Genomic DNA, 14,152 nt, shown 5'->3' on the forward strand with positions numbered 1-14,152 from the left:
TTTGACTCCATGCGCTGTGCCCAAATTGACGGTGAAACCACTTGCATGTTTGAGGACAGTTTAACACAAAGGGAGTTTCGCTAGTGGATTGTGTTTGAGGTGTACTTATTGCCAACTAAAAAAAAAAAAAAAAAAAAACAAGAACAAAGACTCCCTGTGTACTTGCCATACATATGTTAAAACATGCTTGAGGAATCCCATAGATTATTTAACGTCCTCAATTAAGGATTGTGAGTTCAAAGCAGGGGTGCACGTTATAAGAGGTATGGCTGATTTGGATGGCCAATAATCGCTGGCGGAGCTAGAGGGGGGGGGGGGGCATGGGCATTGACCCTCTCAAATATGCTTGGATCCCCCAGGTGCCAGGCCAGATGATAAGTCAAACCCTGTGATTTTCTGTCAGATGTGAGTACTTTGTCATTTCCTTAGTCCTTCATGAAAGCCAACAAATTAACTTTTTGCAAAACACAACATTCATAGAAATCATCTTATGGAAAAACATTTTTACTATTTTATGACATTTAGCAAATCAAAATGGAAATATGCAGTCATTCCCAAACTTTAAGAGTGTTGTGACCCAATTTGAAATGCTCTCAATCCTGCCAGAAATTTACAGTAAATCACAAGTCTGATCAGCACATGAGAGCAGGATCAATAATTTTCCAATATTGCAGTGCTCATAAACATGTTCCATGCGTAATAGATTTGCAAAGGAGCGAGCACAAATTGTGAGCAGAAAATAAGGGACACTTGTTTTTTTATTTTACATAACATTTTAAATAGTTAGGTACGAAGGTAATAATATCAGGCTAATCTTTGGTCTCTGAATTGACTTTATGACATCTTGTATCAAAATGCTCTTAACATTTGATCAGTAATCCCACCTACACTGCGAGTTCCGGGGTCACCATATTTTGTTCTGACTCCCATGACATATATCAGACACTAGATGGTGGCATACCGTTTTGTTTGACACTAAACTTGAAAGAAGAATATAAACCGGAAGTGTTTCACTTCAGCCTATAGTTTTGCTGAGGGTTATTCAATGGCAAATCCTCTTCAATCCTACTTTTTATGCCTACAGAATATAATGTGGGCGGCACAGTAGTCGACTGGTTAGCACATCCGCCTCACAGTTCAGGGGTCGTGGGTTCGATTCCGGCCCCAGCCTTCCTGTGTGGAATTTGCATGTTCTCCCCGTGCCTGCGTGGGTTTTCTACGGGTACTCCGGTTTCCTCCCACATTCCAAAAACATGCATGGTAGGTTAATTGATCACTCTAAATTGCCCCTAGGTGTGATTGTGAGTGCGGATGTTTGTTTGTCTCTGTGTGCCCTGCGATTGGCTGGCAACCAATTCAGGGTGTACCCCGCCAACTGCTCGATGACAGCTGGGATAGGCTCCAGCACGCCCGCGACCCTTGTGAGGATAAGCGGTATAGATGATGGATGGATGGAGAATATAATGTACACCTTAATATACACTCTAAACCTGAGTTTAGAGTGTACACTCTAAACACTCTAAACTCGAAACCCGAATAGAACAATTAAATGTGCTTCCGCCAGATGACAGAAGGTATATAACTGACCAGTGCATCCCACTGCAGTTTCCAGTGAGTTTTTGTCACAATTTTTTGTCTGGTGATGTATCATGAGATTTCTCCAATGTAAAATATTGTGCCATGTCTGAATAACGAGAAGCACTGTGGTCAATTATTCGACATGACACAGCATGGCACAATATACGATGATGATATGATGATAGGATACAATCTTACACATATTAACACATATTAGCATACTGTTATTTTATTATTACCTGCCATGGCAAAAAATGATACGGCATGAATAATGTCGATAAGATCATATGGTATAACATACTACATGACATAAAATCACATGAGATGATAAGGTGAGTGTACCATCCTTTCTTTAATAATCTGGTCAACAAAAGAAAGAAAATTTCAAATGTGGTCACATGATAATTTGTATCAACTAAGAGACATATTTAGACATGATCAATGTTTGTTTATTGCGTGCTAAGGCCAACATCAGGAGAAACAAGACAAACGGTTGGACAGTTTTCTCTTGCATATCTGATAATGATGCCCATAGTCAAATTTGGTAGGAAAAGAGTGGCAATAAAGGCGTTAGTTGTCAGCCTTCACTTGCAAGACCCTACGCCAATGCAAGGCCCCCCACCGAAGCCACCACGCATTTTTCTATAATAGTGAGCTCTCATCATCAGACATATAACATTTGTGTACTCTTCCATGTTGAGCTTGTTGTCTTTATTCTCGTCCAGCTTGTCAAAGACCCTGTCGAGAACACTTTGATCGATGTTCCCCTGCGGGACACAAAAAAACAGACAATTGGGTCCCGTGTTCAGAATGTTCTTGCCGTATTGTCACTTATGTACCTTAATCTCTTTTTCGAAGATTGCTCTAAACTCTTTCTTGTCCAAAACACCGTCCGCACCCTTATACTCATCAAAGAACTGCAACATCATTTGCATGCCCTGGTGGATCTTTGCCATGGTGACTTGAGCAGCCTGGAAAGTCTGTTCCTGCTGATAATTTGTTGTGTAAAAAAGATAAAATAATAATTTGTTGAAATGATCATTGTTTCCAAATGTCCAGGTGGTGGCATCTAGGCTAGCGTTAAGGAGTTAGGGTTAAATTTATAGGGTTGGGTTTACGATTAAAGTTTGAACTAAGATTATTGTTAAGGAGGAAGTCAACCCAAATATATTTTTTTCAAGAATATGTTCTTTGCAGGCCCACTAGTTGAAACAAGGCATTCTGATTAATTTTGTGTTTGTGGAATATGAGTTACGCTGCAAAATCCACCCGTTTTTAGCCATCTCAGGCGGTGGCCATTATGTCTCTTATGTCGACTGAAAATGATATCACAAATGCTCAAGGCTGAGATAACGGCAAATCATGGCTCAGCTTCAGCTAAAAGGTAGGTGATCTGTGATTGGTTGCTACCTGACCCCCTGAGGATTTGTGATTTTTTAGTCAACCATGATTGGTTGTTATCTCAGCCTTGAGCATTTTTGATGTCATTTTCAGTCGACAGAAGTGACAAAATGGCCGCCCCCAGAGATGGATAAAAACGGGTGGATTAATTCTCACAAACGCGATATTTATCAATATGCCTTGTTTCAATTAGTCGGCCTGCAGAGAACATATTCTTGAAAAAAATATGTGTGGATTGACTTCCTCTTTAAGTGGTTGTTAGCATTGGGGTTAGATTTGGAATTGGGAAAGGGTTAAGAGTGGGGTTAATGATTGTTTAACTGCACCTTTCTCTGCGGTGTGTCAAGTTTAAAACACAATTATTCTCACTTTAGAGGAACTTTAAAGTGCCTCCAAATACAAATACTTATTGATATAAATTGGGCTTTTCATTTATCGTTCATATAATTTATGTGTCCCCAATATCACATCATCCTCGTCTTTTGGTAGTTTTACTTCCTTAATATGAAAAAAATACAGGTGCCTTTGAATCCACAGAGGAGATTTGACTGCTTTTGCCAGGCTGTTAATGGGACGTTTGAAACCACAACTAAAAAAAACTCGGAGATCAAGTTTGTGTTGAGGCGAAAGCAGCAGAAAGTTAAGCAAATGACATAAACTGGAATACGAAAATCGGAATAAACGTTCTATTCAAAAGAGCCGATGAATTAAGAATTCAGTCGCAAATAGCAAATGCCATTTACTCCAATTTCTGTTCCATGTCAAGGTCTGATTTAGGAAACATCACACTAATCACCTTCCAAAAATCTTGAACTAAAACTACCTTCCTTGTCACCTACACGCCCTACAGCATTTAATTGAATTTCTAAATGAAACTTTGAAACTCATTACATAGGCCACTCTTAGCCACTAAAACACTTGTCTAATTGTAGCCCCATTAATACTCACAATGTTAAGGTGAAGTGAGCTCTTGTGCTCTCCAGCAATGCCAGTTTGTGATGCTGTCACACTGGAGAGAAGCCCGCCTTTTTATACTGGCCTGAGTAATATTCATGCGCTGATCATGACGAAATGTCATGGAAAATACACAACACTTCACTAAGAGAACGGCATGTCTTATGATAATTGCATGTACAAAACAAAGGGGAAAGGAGATGAGAGCTAGTGCTTGTGATGAGTCATTTTTTTGCGCCTGCAAACTAGTGAGCTTGTAGCATGGGTCTCATCTATTCAGTCCATTATCAAGCCTGCTTATTCGTTATACAGTAATTGGTTTGGTTATAAATATTTGTAGTTAATTTTGTTTACGTATTTGCATCATTTCGGTTTCTGTGTACTGCATTGTAGTTGTCATTATGTATTAAAGCGGAAATCAACCCAAACATGTTTTTCTCAAGAATATGTTATATGCAAACCCACTAGTTGAAAAAAGGCATTCTCATAAATATTGCGTTTATGGAATAAGAGTTAATCCACCCGTTTTTAGCCATCTCCGGGGGAGGCCATTTTTTTCACATCTGTCGACTGAAAATGACATCACAACTGCTCAGGGCTCAGGTAACGACCAATCATGGCTGACCTGTTTTCTGAAGCTGAGCCATGATTGGTCATTTCCTGAGCCCTGAGCAGTTGTGATGTCATTTTCAGTCGACAAAAGTGACAAAATGGCCGCTCCCTGAGATGGCTAAAAAGGGGTGGATTTAGCTGCTTAACTCATATTCTACGAACACAATATTAATCTGAATCCTGTGTTTCAACTAGAGGGCCCTCTGTGAACATATTCTTGAAAAAAATATATTATATTATATTATATATGGGTTGATTTCCGCTTTAAGTTTATTTTGCACTTTTCATCCTGTAAAGGGAATGAGTGACATGAAAGACACGCAAAATGAAATATATCTTTATTTATTTATGTATTCATTTGTTTGTTTGTTTGTTTTTTTATTCATGTGTCTGTTTTTGCTTTAGGGAAAACATTCTTCAGCTTGTTTTTAGCAATGCACAAGTGAGTAAAAAAAATCTGAGTATGTAGAAAGCTACATTTTAATATTATGGATGGGATACGGACAAAGTGTTGCCGCGTTCCACGTTCATGGACATCACAAAAAAAAAAAAGATTTCTTTGGCTTTGGCGTGTAGCTTAGCTAGGCTGCTACTTATCAAGGCAGTTGTAGCGTTTGTGCTTTCATAACAAGATAATAAGTTTTGGATCAATGAAGATAGAAAGTGGGTCAAGCGGTTCAGATAATGGATGGATGAATATAGCTTTGTTGGCGCCAGTGATCAGCACATGAAAGTCTTCCATTACTGCAAAAAAAAAAAAAAAAAAATCACACTGGGTGGGGGCGCTGACTGGGCCTGTACAGGACAGCTCTGCACACAGTGGATGGCATCAGACTACTTACTCTTCTGTCTAAGTCACGGACATCATTATGTGCATCCCATCCAGTGTTCAGACTGAGACTCCACAGTTTCAGAACAAGATGAGAGACTTGTATTGCTGGTTTAACGATAGTGGTTAGGTAAAGCCCATTTACCGTGGCCATTTATCATTTGGTGTTTGATGGAGTGCTATGAAACCTGCCTAGCCAATGTGATAATTCATATCAACAAACGGTGATAAGATCATTATCTTATCACGTGACACATGACAGAGCACGAGATATGATATATGACGTGATAAGATTACATATGTGATGTGAAAAAAGAGATGACATTATAATGCTCTATGGATATATAATATGGCTTCTATTGTATGATCTGATAACAGGCCTGAGTGCTCTACAGGCTGATTGTTTAGCAATATGAGCAATGAAAACAGAAAGTCAAACAAGCTCTTATGTCGATTTGTGTCAGTAATAATAAACAAACAGGTTTGAAAATGATGAATTTTTATTTGGGTTTTTTGAGGTTGTATTGACAATATTCTAAAAGTAATACTGGGAGAAACGAGACAAACACGGGGGAAAGCTTTCCTGAGTAAAAGCACTAATCTTCATCGCGGTCCCCTCCCTTGCCGCCCCGTTTGCCGCCTCGGCCTCCCTTGCCACCACATTTGCCTTTTTCTTTGCGGTAGTAAGCTTTTATCAGCATAGAAATGCCTCTGGCGTATTCCTGGATGTTGATTTCGTCATTGGCGTTCTTATCCAACTTCTTAAAGACCTCGGTGAAATCACTAAAGTCAAGTTTCCCCTGTAAAAGAAATTGAAGCAAACTTAAAGTGACTATTGCACTGAAACAATACGCGACAACATCTGGAGCACTTTTGTACCTTATAATTAGAGGCAGTGATCTCTTTCCCCATCATTTCCTCAAACTCCTTTGCGTTCAAACAGTCGCTGTCCTCGCCACAATACTTCACAAAGACGTCCACACAACATCTGATGGCCCCTTCCAGTTCGGACATGACTCCTCAGGAAGAATAAAAAGTCTCCTCCTGGTAATTGTTGCAGAGGAACGAGAGAGAAAGCTAATGGAAATGTTGAAATGATAAATGCTTGAAAATGGCCTGGTGCTGGCAATATGGCTTTAGCGTCAAGAGGTTGGAGTTGGATAGTCTGATGACTGATTCTTAAAGTCACTCCAGCATGCAAACAATGACTCATGCTCTGTTCACATTGCCCAGACAGGTTTTACTGGGTTCGATGTGTCTGTGTGTGCTTTGCGCATGAGTCAGAATGTGTGAAGGAAAGCAAAATAACACAAAACAAAACCCAATGAATTTAATTTAAAAGGGGAGTTTGCTGGATTAAAACTGCTAGCAAGATTTGAATGAATGAATGAAGGTAGCTTCCCTTCATCCCAAAGCACCATCTCCCACCCTTACCACTGAGCAAATCTATGCTAATTCACTGTTGATCTTACTTCTGAATTCTTTCAGCTGCGTGAGGTCCCTTTATTCTGCGTTTGTTTTGCTAGTTTTATTATTAGTTGTTAGCTAACGCTTTTATTTATTAATTTTTTTTCTTGAGGTGGATATTCCGCCAGTGTGAGTTTGCGGGGTTGTACCTGTGGGTGCAGGAGCTACAACTGACACTTCATTAGCCACACCTTCTGTCTGTTTGTTTTTCCGTGGGGGTGGTTTCTTAAAAATCAAATTCGAGGAACAAGATGGGTCAGAGAGAGATGATTTGTTCGCCGATCATTGTGTCACGTCAGACTGACTGTTTTAACAAACATGACAATTTTTTTTTTTTTTTTTTTAATTATAACCATAGGCTACGAACCCTCAACTCACATGCATGACTAGACTGCTGCACACAATATAGCAAACTCAACTCAAACACCTTGTTAGGGTCACGGTTGTAAAACAAAACACCCACGCAAAACTGCCATACCTTGTAGTATATTTCTTTCCGGAGAGCCTCTCCTTTTACTTTTTAATTTGCTACAAGCAAAACCTGTTCAACTTGCTAGCGCAAACATGCACATACAAACTATTTGTCTATTGTTGTTTTTAATCATTGTGGGAACTGAATCATAGGAGCATTTAAAAAAAAAAAAACCTTCTTTGTCTTATTTTTAATTTTGAAGAAATTAATCTAAAACAAGTCAGCATGTGTAACACTGTCAAGGCACTATCTGCGCTGCCTGCATGATCTGCAGTGTGCATGTGCAACAGGTCAGCCATCATTATTAGCTAGCTACGGCAACAACACGCAACAACACTAATACGAAATACCTAGGTGGTGCGGCTGGTGCCTTCATGAAGCTGTGCACATGCGCAAGATTATATAGTATATCGAAATCATCTTTCATCATCATCTTGATCCAACAGAATAGTACTGGTGGTTAGTAGCTAGTAGCTGCTAGTGGACTGGTGGGTCTGTCCAATACTCTAAAGCCTCGCTCCATCCATGCATTGTGCGTAGATCCACACAACAGAGACACTTTAGAGTTAACGGGAAATCAACCCGAACACATTTTTTTGAAGAATATGTTGCCAGCAGGCCCACTATTTGAAACACAGTATTCTGATTAATATTACGTTTGTGGAATATAAATTAAGCAGCACAATGCACCCCGTTTTAGCCATCTAAGGGGGCGGCCATTTTGTCAATTCTGTCGACTGAAAATGACATCACAACTGCTCAGGTAACGACCAATCACGGCTCAGCTTCAGAAAACACGTCAGCCGTGAGTGGATACCCCACTGTATAGTTTTAGATTATGTTACCGCATTCACCACTAGATGTCAGACATTGCTTGGTCGTGCTTGGTCTTGTACTGCACTATACTACAACTTGATTAGGCCTATAATACGTGTCCCCCCCACCACTACCCCAGACCCCCATCCGACTCCTCCCCAGCACACAGTATAGGTTATTTTCTGATTGTTTAAACCCTTGCTGGGTCTTTTATGCATGCTTTGATTAAGCACAATATATGAATATACTGTGATGTACATTGGTTTAATAAAAAACAGACATATGCATGTATTTTGAATGGCATTTTTGTCATACATCTGATTCGGAATTGTGTGGAACCTCCCAGCAGCGCTGATGAAAAATTGTGGCCCCCTCCATCTTTTACAGTAAGTTGCCCAGCTCTGGTTTAAATCAATGATGCCACCTAGTGTTCGTTTTATTTATTTATTTACTTATCTTTAGCAGTTATCTTTTAGTATGCAACTGTGCATTTGTAAAATCTTTATCTATCTGTATTGGCACGTTTTGGTATCAGGTCTCTATTTTGCTATTCATGCTATAATTTGCAAAAATAACTGGTAGTATATTAGAATTTCAGCTATTCTCTCCCCTCTCTCTCTCTCTCTCTCTCTCTCTCTCTCTCTCTCTCTCTCTCTCTCTCTCTCTATATATATATATATATATATATATATATATATAAATACAACCAGCTGGGAAAAATGTAAAATCCAAATCCATTTCCTAAGCATTTTAAAACTAAGGTTAAACTAAGGTCATATGCTAGCAGCGTATGCCTATGTAAAAAGAATTAGTGTAGCACAGCAGCACATGTTCTTTAAGGAACGACACATTCCAGAATGAACATGCTTCATGTTTCCATACTGATTGTAAGCACGCTTTTTGTTACAATGCCAACCATTAATTCTATGTATTCCTGTTGTCATATTGATAAAACACTTGCCTTTAGTTGGGATTTGGCACTCTGAAGTAATGTAATCCATTTGAAATAACTGACTTCTAGTGTGGACTAACATCAGCGCATACACTGTACACTCACAGGCAGGGTTGTCATGGCAATGTATCACATGGTTTGAATTCCTCAGATACAACTATGCTGTGTTCTCAGGGCGTGATACAAACCACTTGCAAACTTCTGGTGCCAGATCGTATGTCATCCTGCAGGCCCTGTTGGAACTGGGAGGAGTTTGCATGCATTAAAGGGGCAAGCCAGGAAAGTTCCCCACCATATCCAGTAGATGACGCTGTTTTAGAATACTGTATGTAATCCGCAAAGGTTGAATCAAATAAATTTAAAACCCTTAAATCATTAAACTTTTTTTCTTTTCATGATATGCTCGCAAAAATAAGAAATGAGGGTCGGCTCATGCTGCTTACAGCTTTAGTTTGTTGGTGTTTTTTTTTTTTTTTTTATCTGATTTGAATGGACACATTTTTTGGACCCCGTCAAACTCTGCATAGTAACAATTGGCCAGCCAAACTTTAGCTTAGAAAAAAAGAAAGCAATTCTGCTAGCTGGTTAACACTTTATTTCAGCCGTGAACATTTCACCATGACTCAAATACATGTACAATTAGTTACTGTATTTGTTAGCTTTGTGGTTTAGTACACAGGGGTTAGAAGAAAACATTCTGAGTAAAATCAGATTGAAGTGTCAAATAATTCTTGGGCCACCTGCTATTTGTCAACTGTATGGTTATCAATTACAGTTTTTCAGAGGTGGTGAGAACAGGGTGACATCCACCAAAGTGTTCAAATCATGCAGAAAAAAAATACAAAAACAGCCTTTCATTGTGTGTGCAATCAGACAGACAAGGTGATATTCAGTCAAAGGTTGTTTTTTTTTTATACTAATGGAACAAACACTGCAGACTCTTAGAACAAACGTGTATGTTTTGCTTTATTGTTTGCCCTTCTTTTGGTGAAGCACGTAGCACTTCTCACAGGCCAAGGAGAGGCCCGCAACCAGGGGGAGAAACTCTTCAAAGTCTAACTTGTCATCTTTATTGTGGTCCAGGTCCTGCAAGATGCAATCCACCGTTTTGGGGTTCTTTTGAGTCTGCAAAAAAAAAAAAGTGTGTGTGTGGGGGGGGGGGAAGACACAGTCATGATGCTTGGCTCGAGTAATAGGTCAGATGACTGTGAACCACAATCTGATCCAGAGTGCTGGTTGACTTTTTGTATTTTGATTTGGGAACTATTTTTACTATAGAAAATAATGGAAATACAATGTATCTTCCACAGATATTAATTAAACCTTCAACTAACTGTACAGGGAAAGGAACATTTTAAGATTCTTATCAATCAAACAGTAAACTTTTTTGCTAGTGTTATTAAGTTGAGACAATCTACCATTAGTATATTTTATGTTAACATAACAACAGTTAGCAGGTTAGCATTTTATCAATTATCATGTGCATCGATCTGCTTTGCTGCTTATTGTACTCAGGTTGTCATTTGTTAGCAAACCAACTGTTAGCATCTTAGCTTTCTACTTATATAAGTGGACTTAAGAACTACTGTATTTTTTTCTGCCACTTGTATAGCGCTTTTCCACCTATTAAGGCACTCAAAACACTTCACACTGACATCACATCTACCTACTGATGGCGCAACATCAGGAGCAACTGGGACTTCAGTATCTTGCTCAAGGACACTTCGACATGGTCGCAACAGCCAGGAATTGAACCCACAACCTCTGGATTGGGAAATGATGACTCTACCACTGAGATTTTTAATGGCACGTCACAAATACAGTATATCAGCTTTTGTTGCAAGGCATGTAAGCCATTACTACTAAACTTTTAGTGAACAGATGTTGTTTTTTGTCCAAAAGGGTCCACATTTTTGTGACCTATAAAAGCTCATTTGAGGCATTTTAAAATGATCTGTGACTCCTTTCACTTAGTTGGTATTTATTACTCCTCTTGTTGTCATTTAGAATTCTAATTAAGTCCAACCTTCTTTCATGGAGTACACTGTCAAAGGGTGGCTTTTCACACGATGCTGCTGCATTATTGGACAAAAAAGACAACAATCATTATTGCGGTACCGATGATTGGTCATGATGCAAATAAATGTATATTTTATTGCTTTTTATGTTTTTGTTCTGTTTAGGAAAAGATAATGAATCTATAGATTGTTTTAGAGGGTCACGTTTCATCACATTCCATGAAGCTCATAAAATCAAATACTTCATTTTCGATATTGTGGAAAAGGGATACTGGTTTAATAGGAATTAGGCCTGTTAAGGCAAGGCAAGGAGTTTGATTTATATAGCACCTATCATACACAAGGCAACTCAATGTGCTTCACACAAGCAAAGACACAACACCGCCAAGCATTTACAAACACAACAGTTAAGAACATTCAAAAGCAAATCAGAGAAAACAAAAGTAGCTAACAAAATTACTAGAATGTACGTTGATAACATTTAAGCATATGAGCAGAAAACTTTTAAAAATATTTGAATATAAAAGTGGGTTTCTAAAATATATATAAAAGGAAAAAAAAAGATTTAAAAATATTTAGAGGTTATGGTTATTTTTATTTATTATATGTTGTTTGACCATTTCTGTCTTATTAAAAGCCATCATTCTCCATCCCTCCATCCATTTTCTATAACTTGTCCTCATAAGGGTTCTCTGAGCTGGAGTCTGTTCCAGCAGCCAGAGGCGTTGTACAACCCAAACTTGTCAACAGTCAATTGCAGGGCACAAACCAGCAAACAACCATACACACTATAGTCTACCACAATCCCCAAACCTTAGCTCTGCAGTTTTGGTGTAAGTAACACAGAAGTAGTATAATGCGTTGCAAAACAGAGACAGTAATACTGCAATAAACAATTACTTTCAAATTACAGTAACTAGAAATATCCATGTATTATGTAGTATGATCCATTTTGGAAGTAACTTGCTCCATTACATTTAGGGAGCATTTTCTCACCTTGAGGAAGGTTGGTAACTCTGTCTCCAGTAGTTTTTTCAGTTCTTTTTTGCTTAGCGTCCTCCCATCGCCGTCGTCTTTGGCGTAGCGATGGAAAATGACAATGAGGTTCTCCATGCATTTCTCCAAGTCAGTCATGGCTGCGGAAACAGGTGAGTTCTGTACATGGAGAAAGCGCAGGGTTTGTGAGGGGTGGTAATGGCAGAGTAGCTCACGATACGATAATATTGGCAATAGGTTTATGACATACTGAATTTAAGTCATGATTGTCATAAAGTGTCACATTGGACACATTAATATGAAGTAGTTATTTTTAAAATTATATACGTACTATTAAATGCTCACTAACACGAAAAACTGAACCAAATGCTGAGTAGATTATATTTATTAATAGTTTCCTTTCACAGGTAGTGTTGGATTATCTAATTAAGGATGCAGCCGATTTTAGCAAAGGTGCCTGCATCCGTAGTAGCCGATTTTAACAGAGGTGGCCAACAAGTTACAGCAACAGAAGAAAAAACAAAAGAAGAAAGAAATAAGAAAAGAAATACATCACATAGGAAGATCTATATACATTACATTTGAAAAAGGTGACTATTGGACAAACAGCTATATGATCCGCTGCCAAACCAAACAGGGTAACACTAAGGGAGGATACGAGTGTTGCTTTCATTGGCACTCGGAGCAAATTCTTTTACAAATAGACCAAATGTTCCGAAACAAACGGACATCCTTATCTCACGGTTGCTGCCCTTTGCTCCACATCCGCCGTATCCCTGCTGGATTTCAGCAAGAAAAAAAACAGTCGTAAAAAAAGACAAAGAAATAATGGAATCACTTTTCACAAAAGGACAGGAAGCAGAAGGCCAGCAGCTCCTTGTCACTTGGAGAAGTGCAGTGCGCACAAACCGCAGCCTACCCAATGACGCATGGCAAACACACCCATTGGACAATGCAGTGTCGAACATGCAACATTTTGCGTAAAACTGGGAATAAACGTAAAAAAAACCCCCCAGCCAAACAATTCACTCGAGTTCATTTAATTGACGTTTTAAGCATCTCCGAGTGTTTGTTTCCCGAGTTTCCTTCTATAGCTATCCTTTGTGGTATGCACTATGCTTGCGTAAAATGAGCCCAACATTCCCAAAAAGCGTCAAATGAAGAAGCGGGGACTTACCAGACTACGAGGAGGCTGAGTGCGCAAGATGGGTTTGAGAGAAAAGCAGGAGTTCAGTAAGAGTTTATTCGAGTATATATAGTCAGCCGGGCAACGCCCGGGAGAAGGAGATGGGAGGGAGATGAAGAAAGAAGAGGTGGGAGGGAGTTAAAGCAAATACTGTGCTCATGCTTCTACACACCCATTTGGACACAACTCTCAAGATTTTTTTTTTCAACTATCAAAACCACACCCGCTGATCCATCTTTGCATATGTACAGCATGAGACGTTTACACAGTGGCAAGTTTCCATAGACTTTCTCGGGCTGTTAAATGAGAGGGTGTGTCAAAACTTTTATGGGTCACAAGTTGAGGTTAACAACCAAAATGTTGAACATAGACAAACGTATTCAAATACGTTACATTACATCAACATGAAGTTAAAAATAATAGTCTTCATTTTCAAAATAATACCAGAGGGAGCAAAAATGTCAGCTCTGGAAAGTTCCACCAGCTAATCAGCAATAGCCAGATGTGATGTCAGCTCCACGGTGGGAGGGAGCAAACTGCACGGCTGGTGGAATTTACTATTGATTTATTTTAGCACTGTGTGTGGGTGTGTCATCTTTAACATCGCTCATCCTGGTGCTTCATTTTTGTCATCCAATGATAAAAAAAAAAAGGAACCTCCAAAAGTTGGGATATCTATGCATTTCATTGGACAGCAATGATTTGTGAGGTGATATCAGACCTGGCTTATCACAAACTTTCTGTTCTAATTTATCTTTGAGGCATTTGATAGGAATATTTAGAGTAGACCAAACCTTTCCAAGCATCCCTTTACATACCCGAGGAGCAGTAAAGGGCCTTCGCTAAATTGTTCCCACCAAGTTGGATGCAT

At 39.0% G+C, this 14,152-nt stretch overlaps 2 protein-coding genes and 1 long non-coding RNA gene across 8 annotated transcripts; all 3 read right to left on the reverse strand.

Moving 5' to 3' along the window:
- Positions 1-1,910: 1,910 nt before the first annotated feature.
- Positions 1,911-4,036, reverse strand: LOC147143486 (uncharacterized). Its single transcript, XR_015087769.1, has 3 exons — positions 3,928-4,036; positions 2,418-2,567; positions 1,911-2,345 (listed from the first exon to the last, which is right to left on the reverse strand). It is a non-coding gene; the product is annotated as an uncharacterized LOC147143486 (long non-coding RNA).
- A 1,826-nt stretch (positions 4,037-5,862) lies between these two features.
- LOC147143487 (protein S100-A6-like) lies at positions 5,863-9,194 on the reverse strand. Of its 2 annotated transcripts, XM_086037381.1 has the most exons (3): positions 9,091-9,194; positions 6,254-6,418; positions 5,863-6,174 (listed from the first exon to the last, which is right to left on the reverse strand). In XM_086037381.1, exons 2-3 carry the CDS (start codon positions 6,386-6,388, stop codon positions 5,971-5,973), a joined length of 339 nt encoding a protein of 112 aa, XP_085893507.1. In that variant the 5' UTR covers positions 6,389-6,418; positions 9,091-9,194; the 3' UTR covers positions 5,863-5,970. The 2 variants fall into 2 exon arrangements, with proteins under 2 accessions (XP_085893507.1, XP_085893505.1); XM_086037379.1 differs by lacking the exon at positions 9,091-9,194 and having other exon boundaries at positions 6,254-6,571.
- A 467-nt stretch (positions 9,195-9,661) lies between these two features.
- Positions 9,662-13,790, reverse strand: LOC147143488 (protein S100-A1-like). 5 transcript variants are annotated; one of them, XM_086037386.1, is made up of 3 exons: positions 13,726-13,790; positions 12,096-12,254; positions 9,662-10,206 (listed from the first exon to the last, which is right to left on the reverse strand). In XM_086037386.1, the coding sequence occupies exons 2-3, from the start codon at positions 12,231-12,233 to the stop codon at positions 10,048-10,050; spliced, it is 297 nt and encodes a 98-aa protein (XP_085893512.1). In that variant the 5' UTR covers positions 12,234-12,254; positions 13,726-13,790; the 3' UTR covers positions 9,662-10,047. The 5 variants fall into 5 exon arrangements, with proteins under 5 accessions (XP_085893512.1, XP_085893508.1, XP_085893510.1 ...); XM_086037382.1 differs by lacking the exon at positions 13,726-13,790 and adding an exon at positions 13,273-13,438; XM_086037384.1 differs by lacking the exon at positions 13,726-13,790 and adding an exon at positions 12,934-13,215.
- Positions 13,791-14,152: the final 362 nt, after the last annotated feature.

This window comes from Filicampus tigris, chromosome 8 (genome assembly GCF_054856515.1).
Source record: "Filicampus tigris isolate MCC_2025a chromosome 8, RoL_Ftig_1.0, whole genome shotgun sequence".
Taxonomy (NCBI): domain Eukaryota; kingdom Metazoa; phylum Chordata; class Actinopteri; order Syngnathiformes; family Syngnathidae; genus Filicampus; species Filicampus tigris.

Bases quoted from the DNA above. Each gene is read 5' to 3' on its own strand.
- LOC147143487 (XM_086037381.1), bottom strand. From the start codon at position 6,388: ATGTCCGAACTGGAAGGGGCCATCAGATGTTGTGTGGACGTCTTTGTG. The intron at 6,175-6,253 runs GTACAAAAGTGC...TTTCTTTTACAG, and splicing joins TCACTGCCTCTAATTATAAG to GGGAAACTTGACTTTAGTGA.
- LOC147143488 (XM_086037386.1), bottom strand. From the start codon at position 12,233: ATGACTGACTTGGAGAAATGCATGGAGAACCTCATTGTCATTTTCCAT. The intron at 10,207-12,095 runs GTGAGAAAATGC...TTTTTTTTGCAG, and splicing joins AGTTACCAACCTTCCTCAAG to ACTCAAAAGAACCCCAAAAC.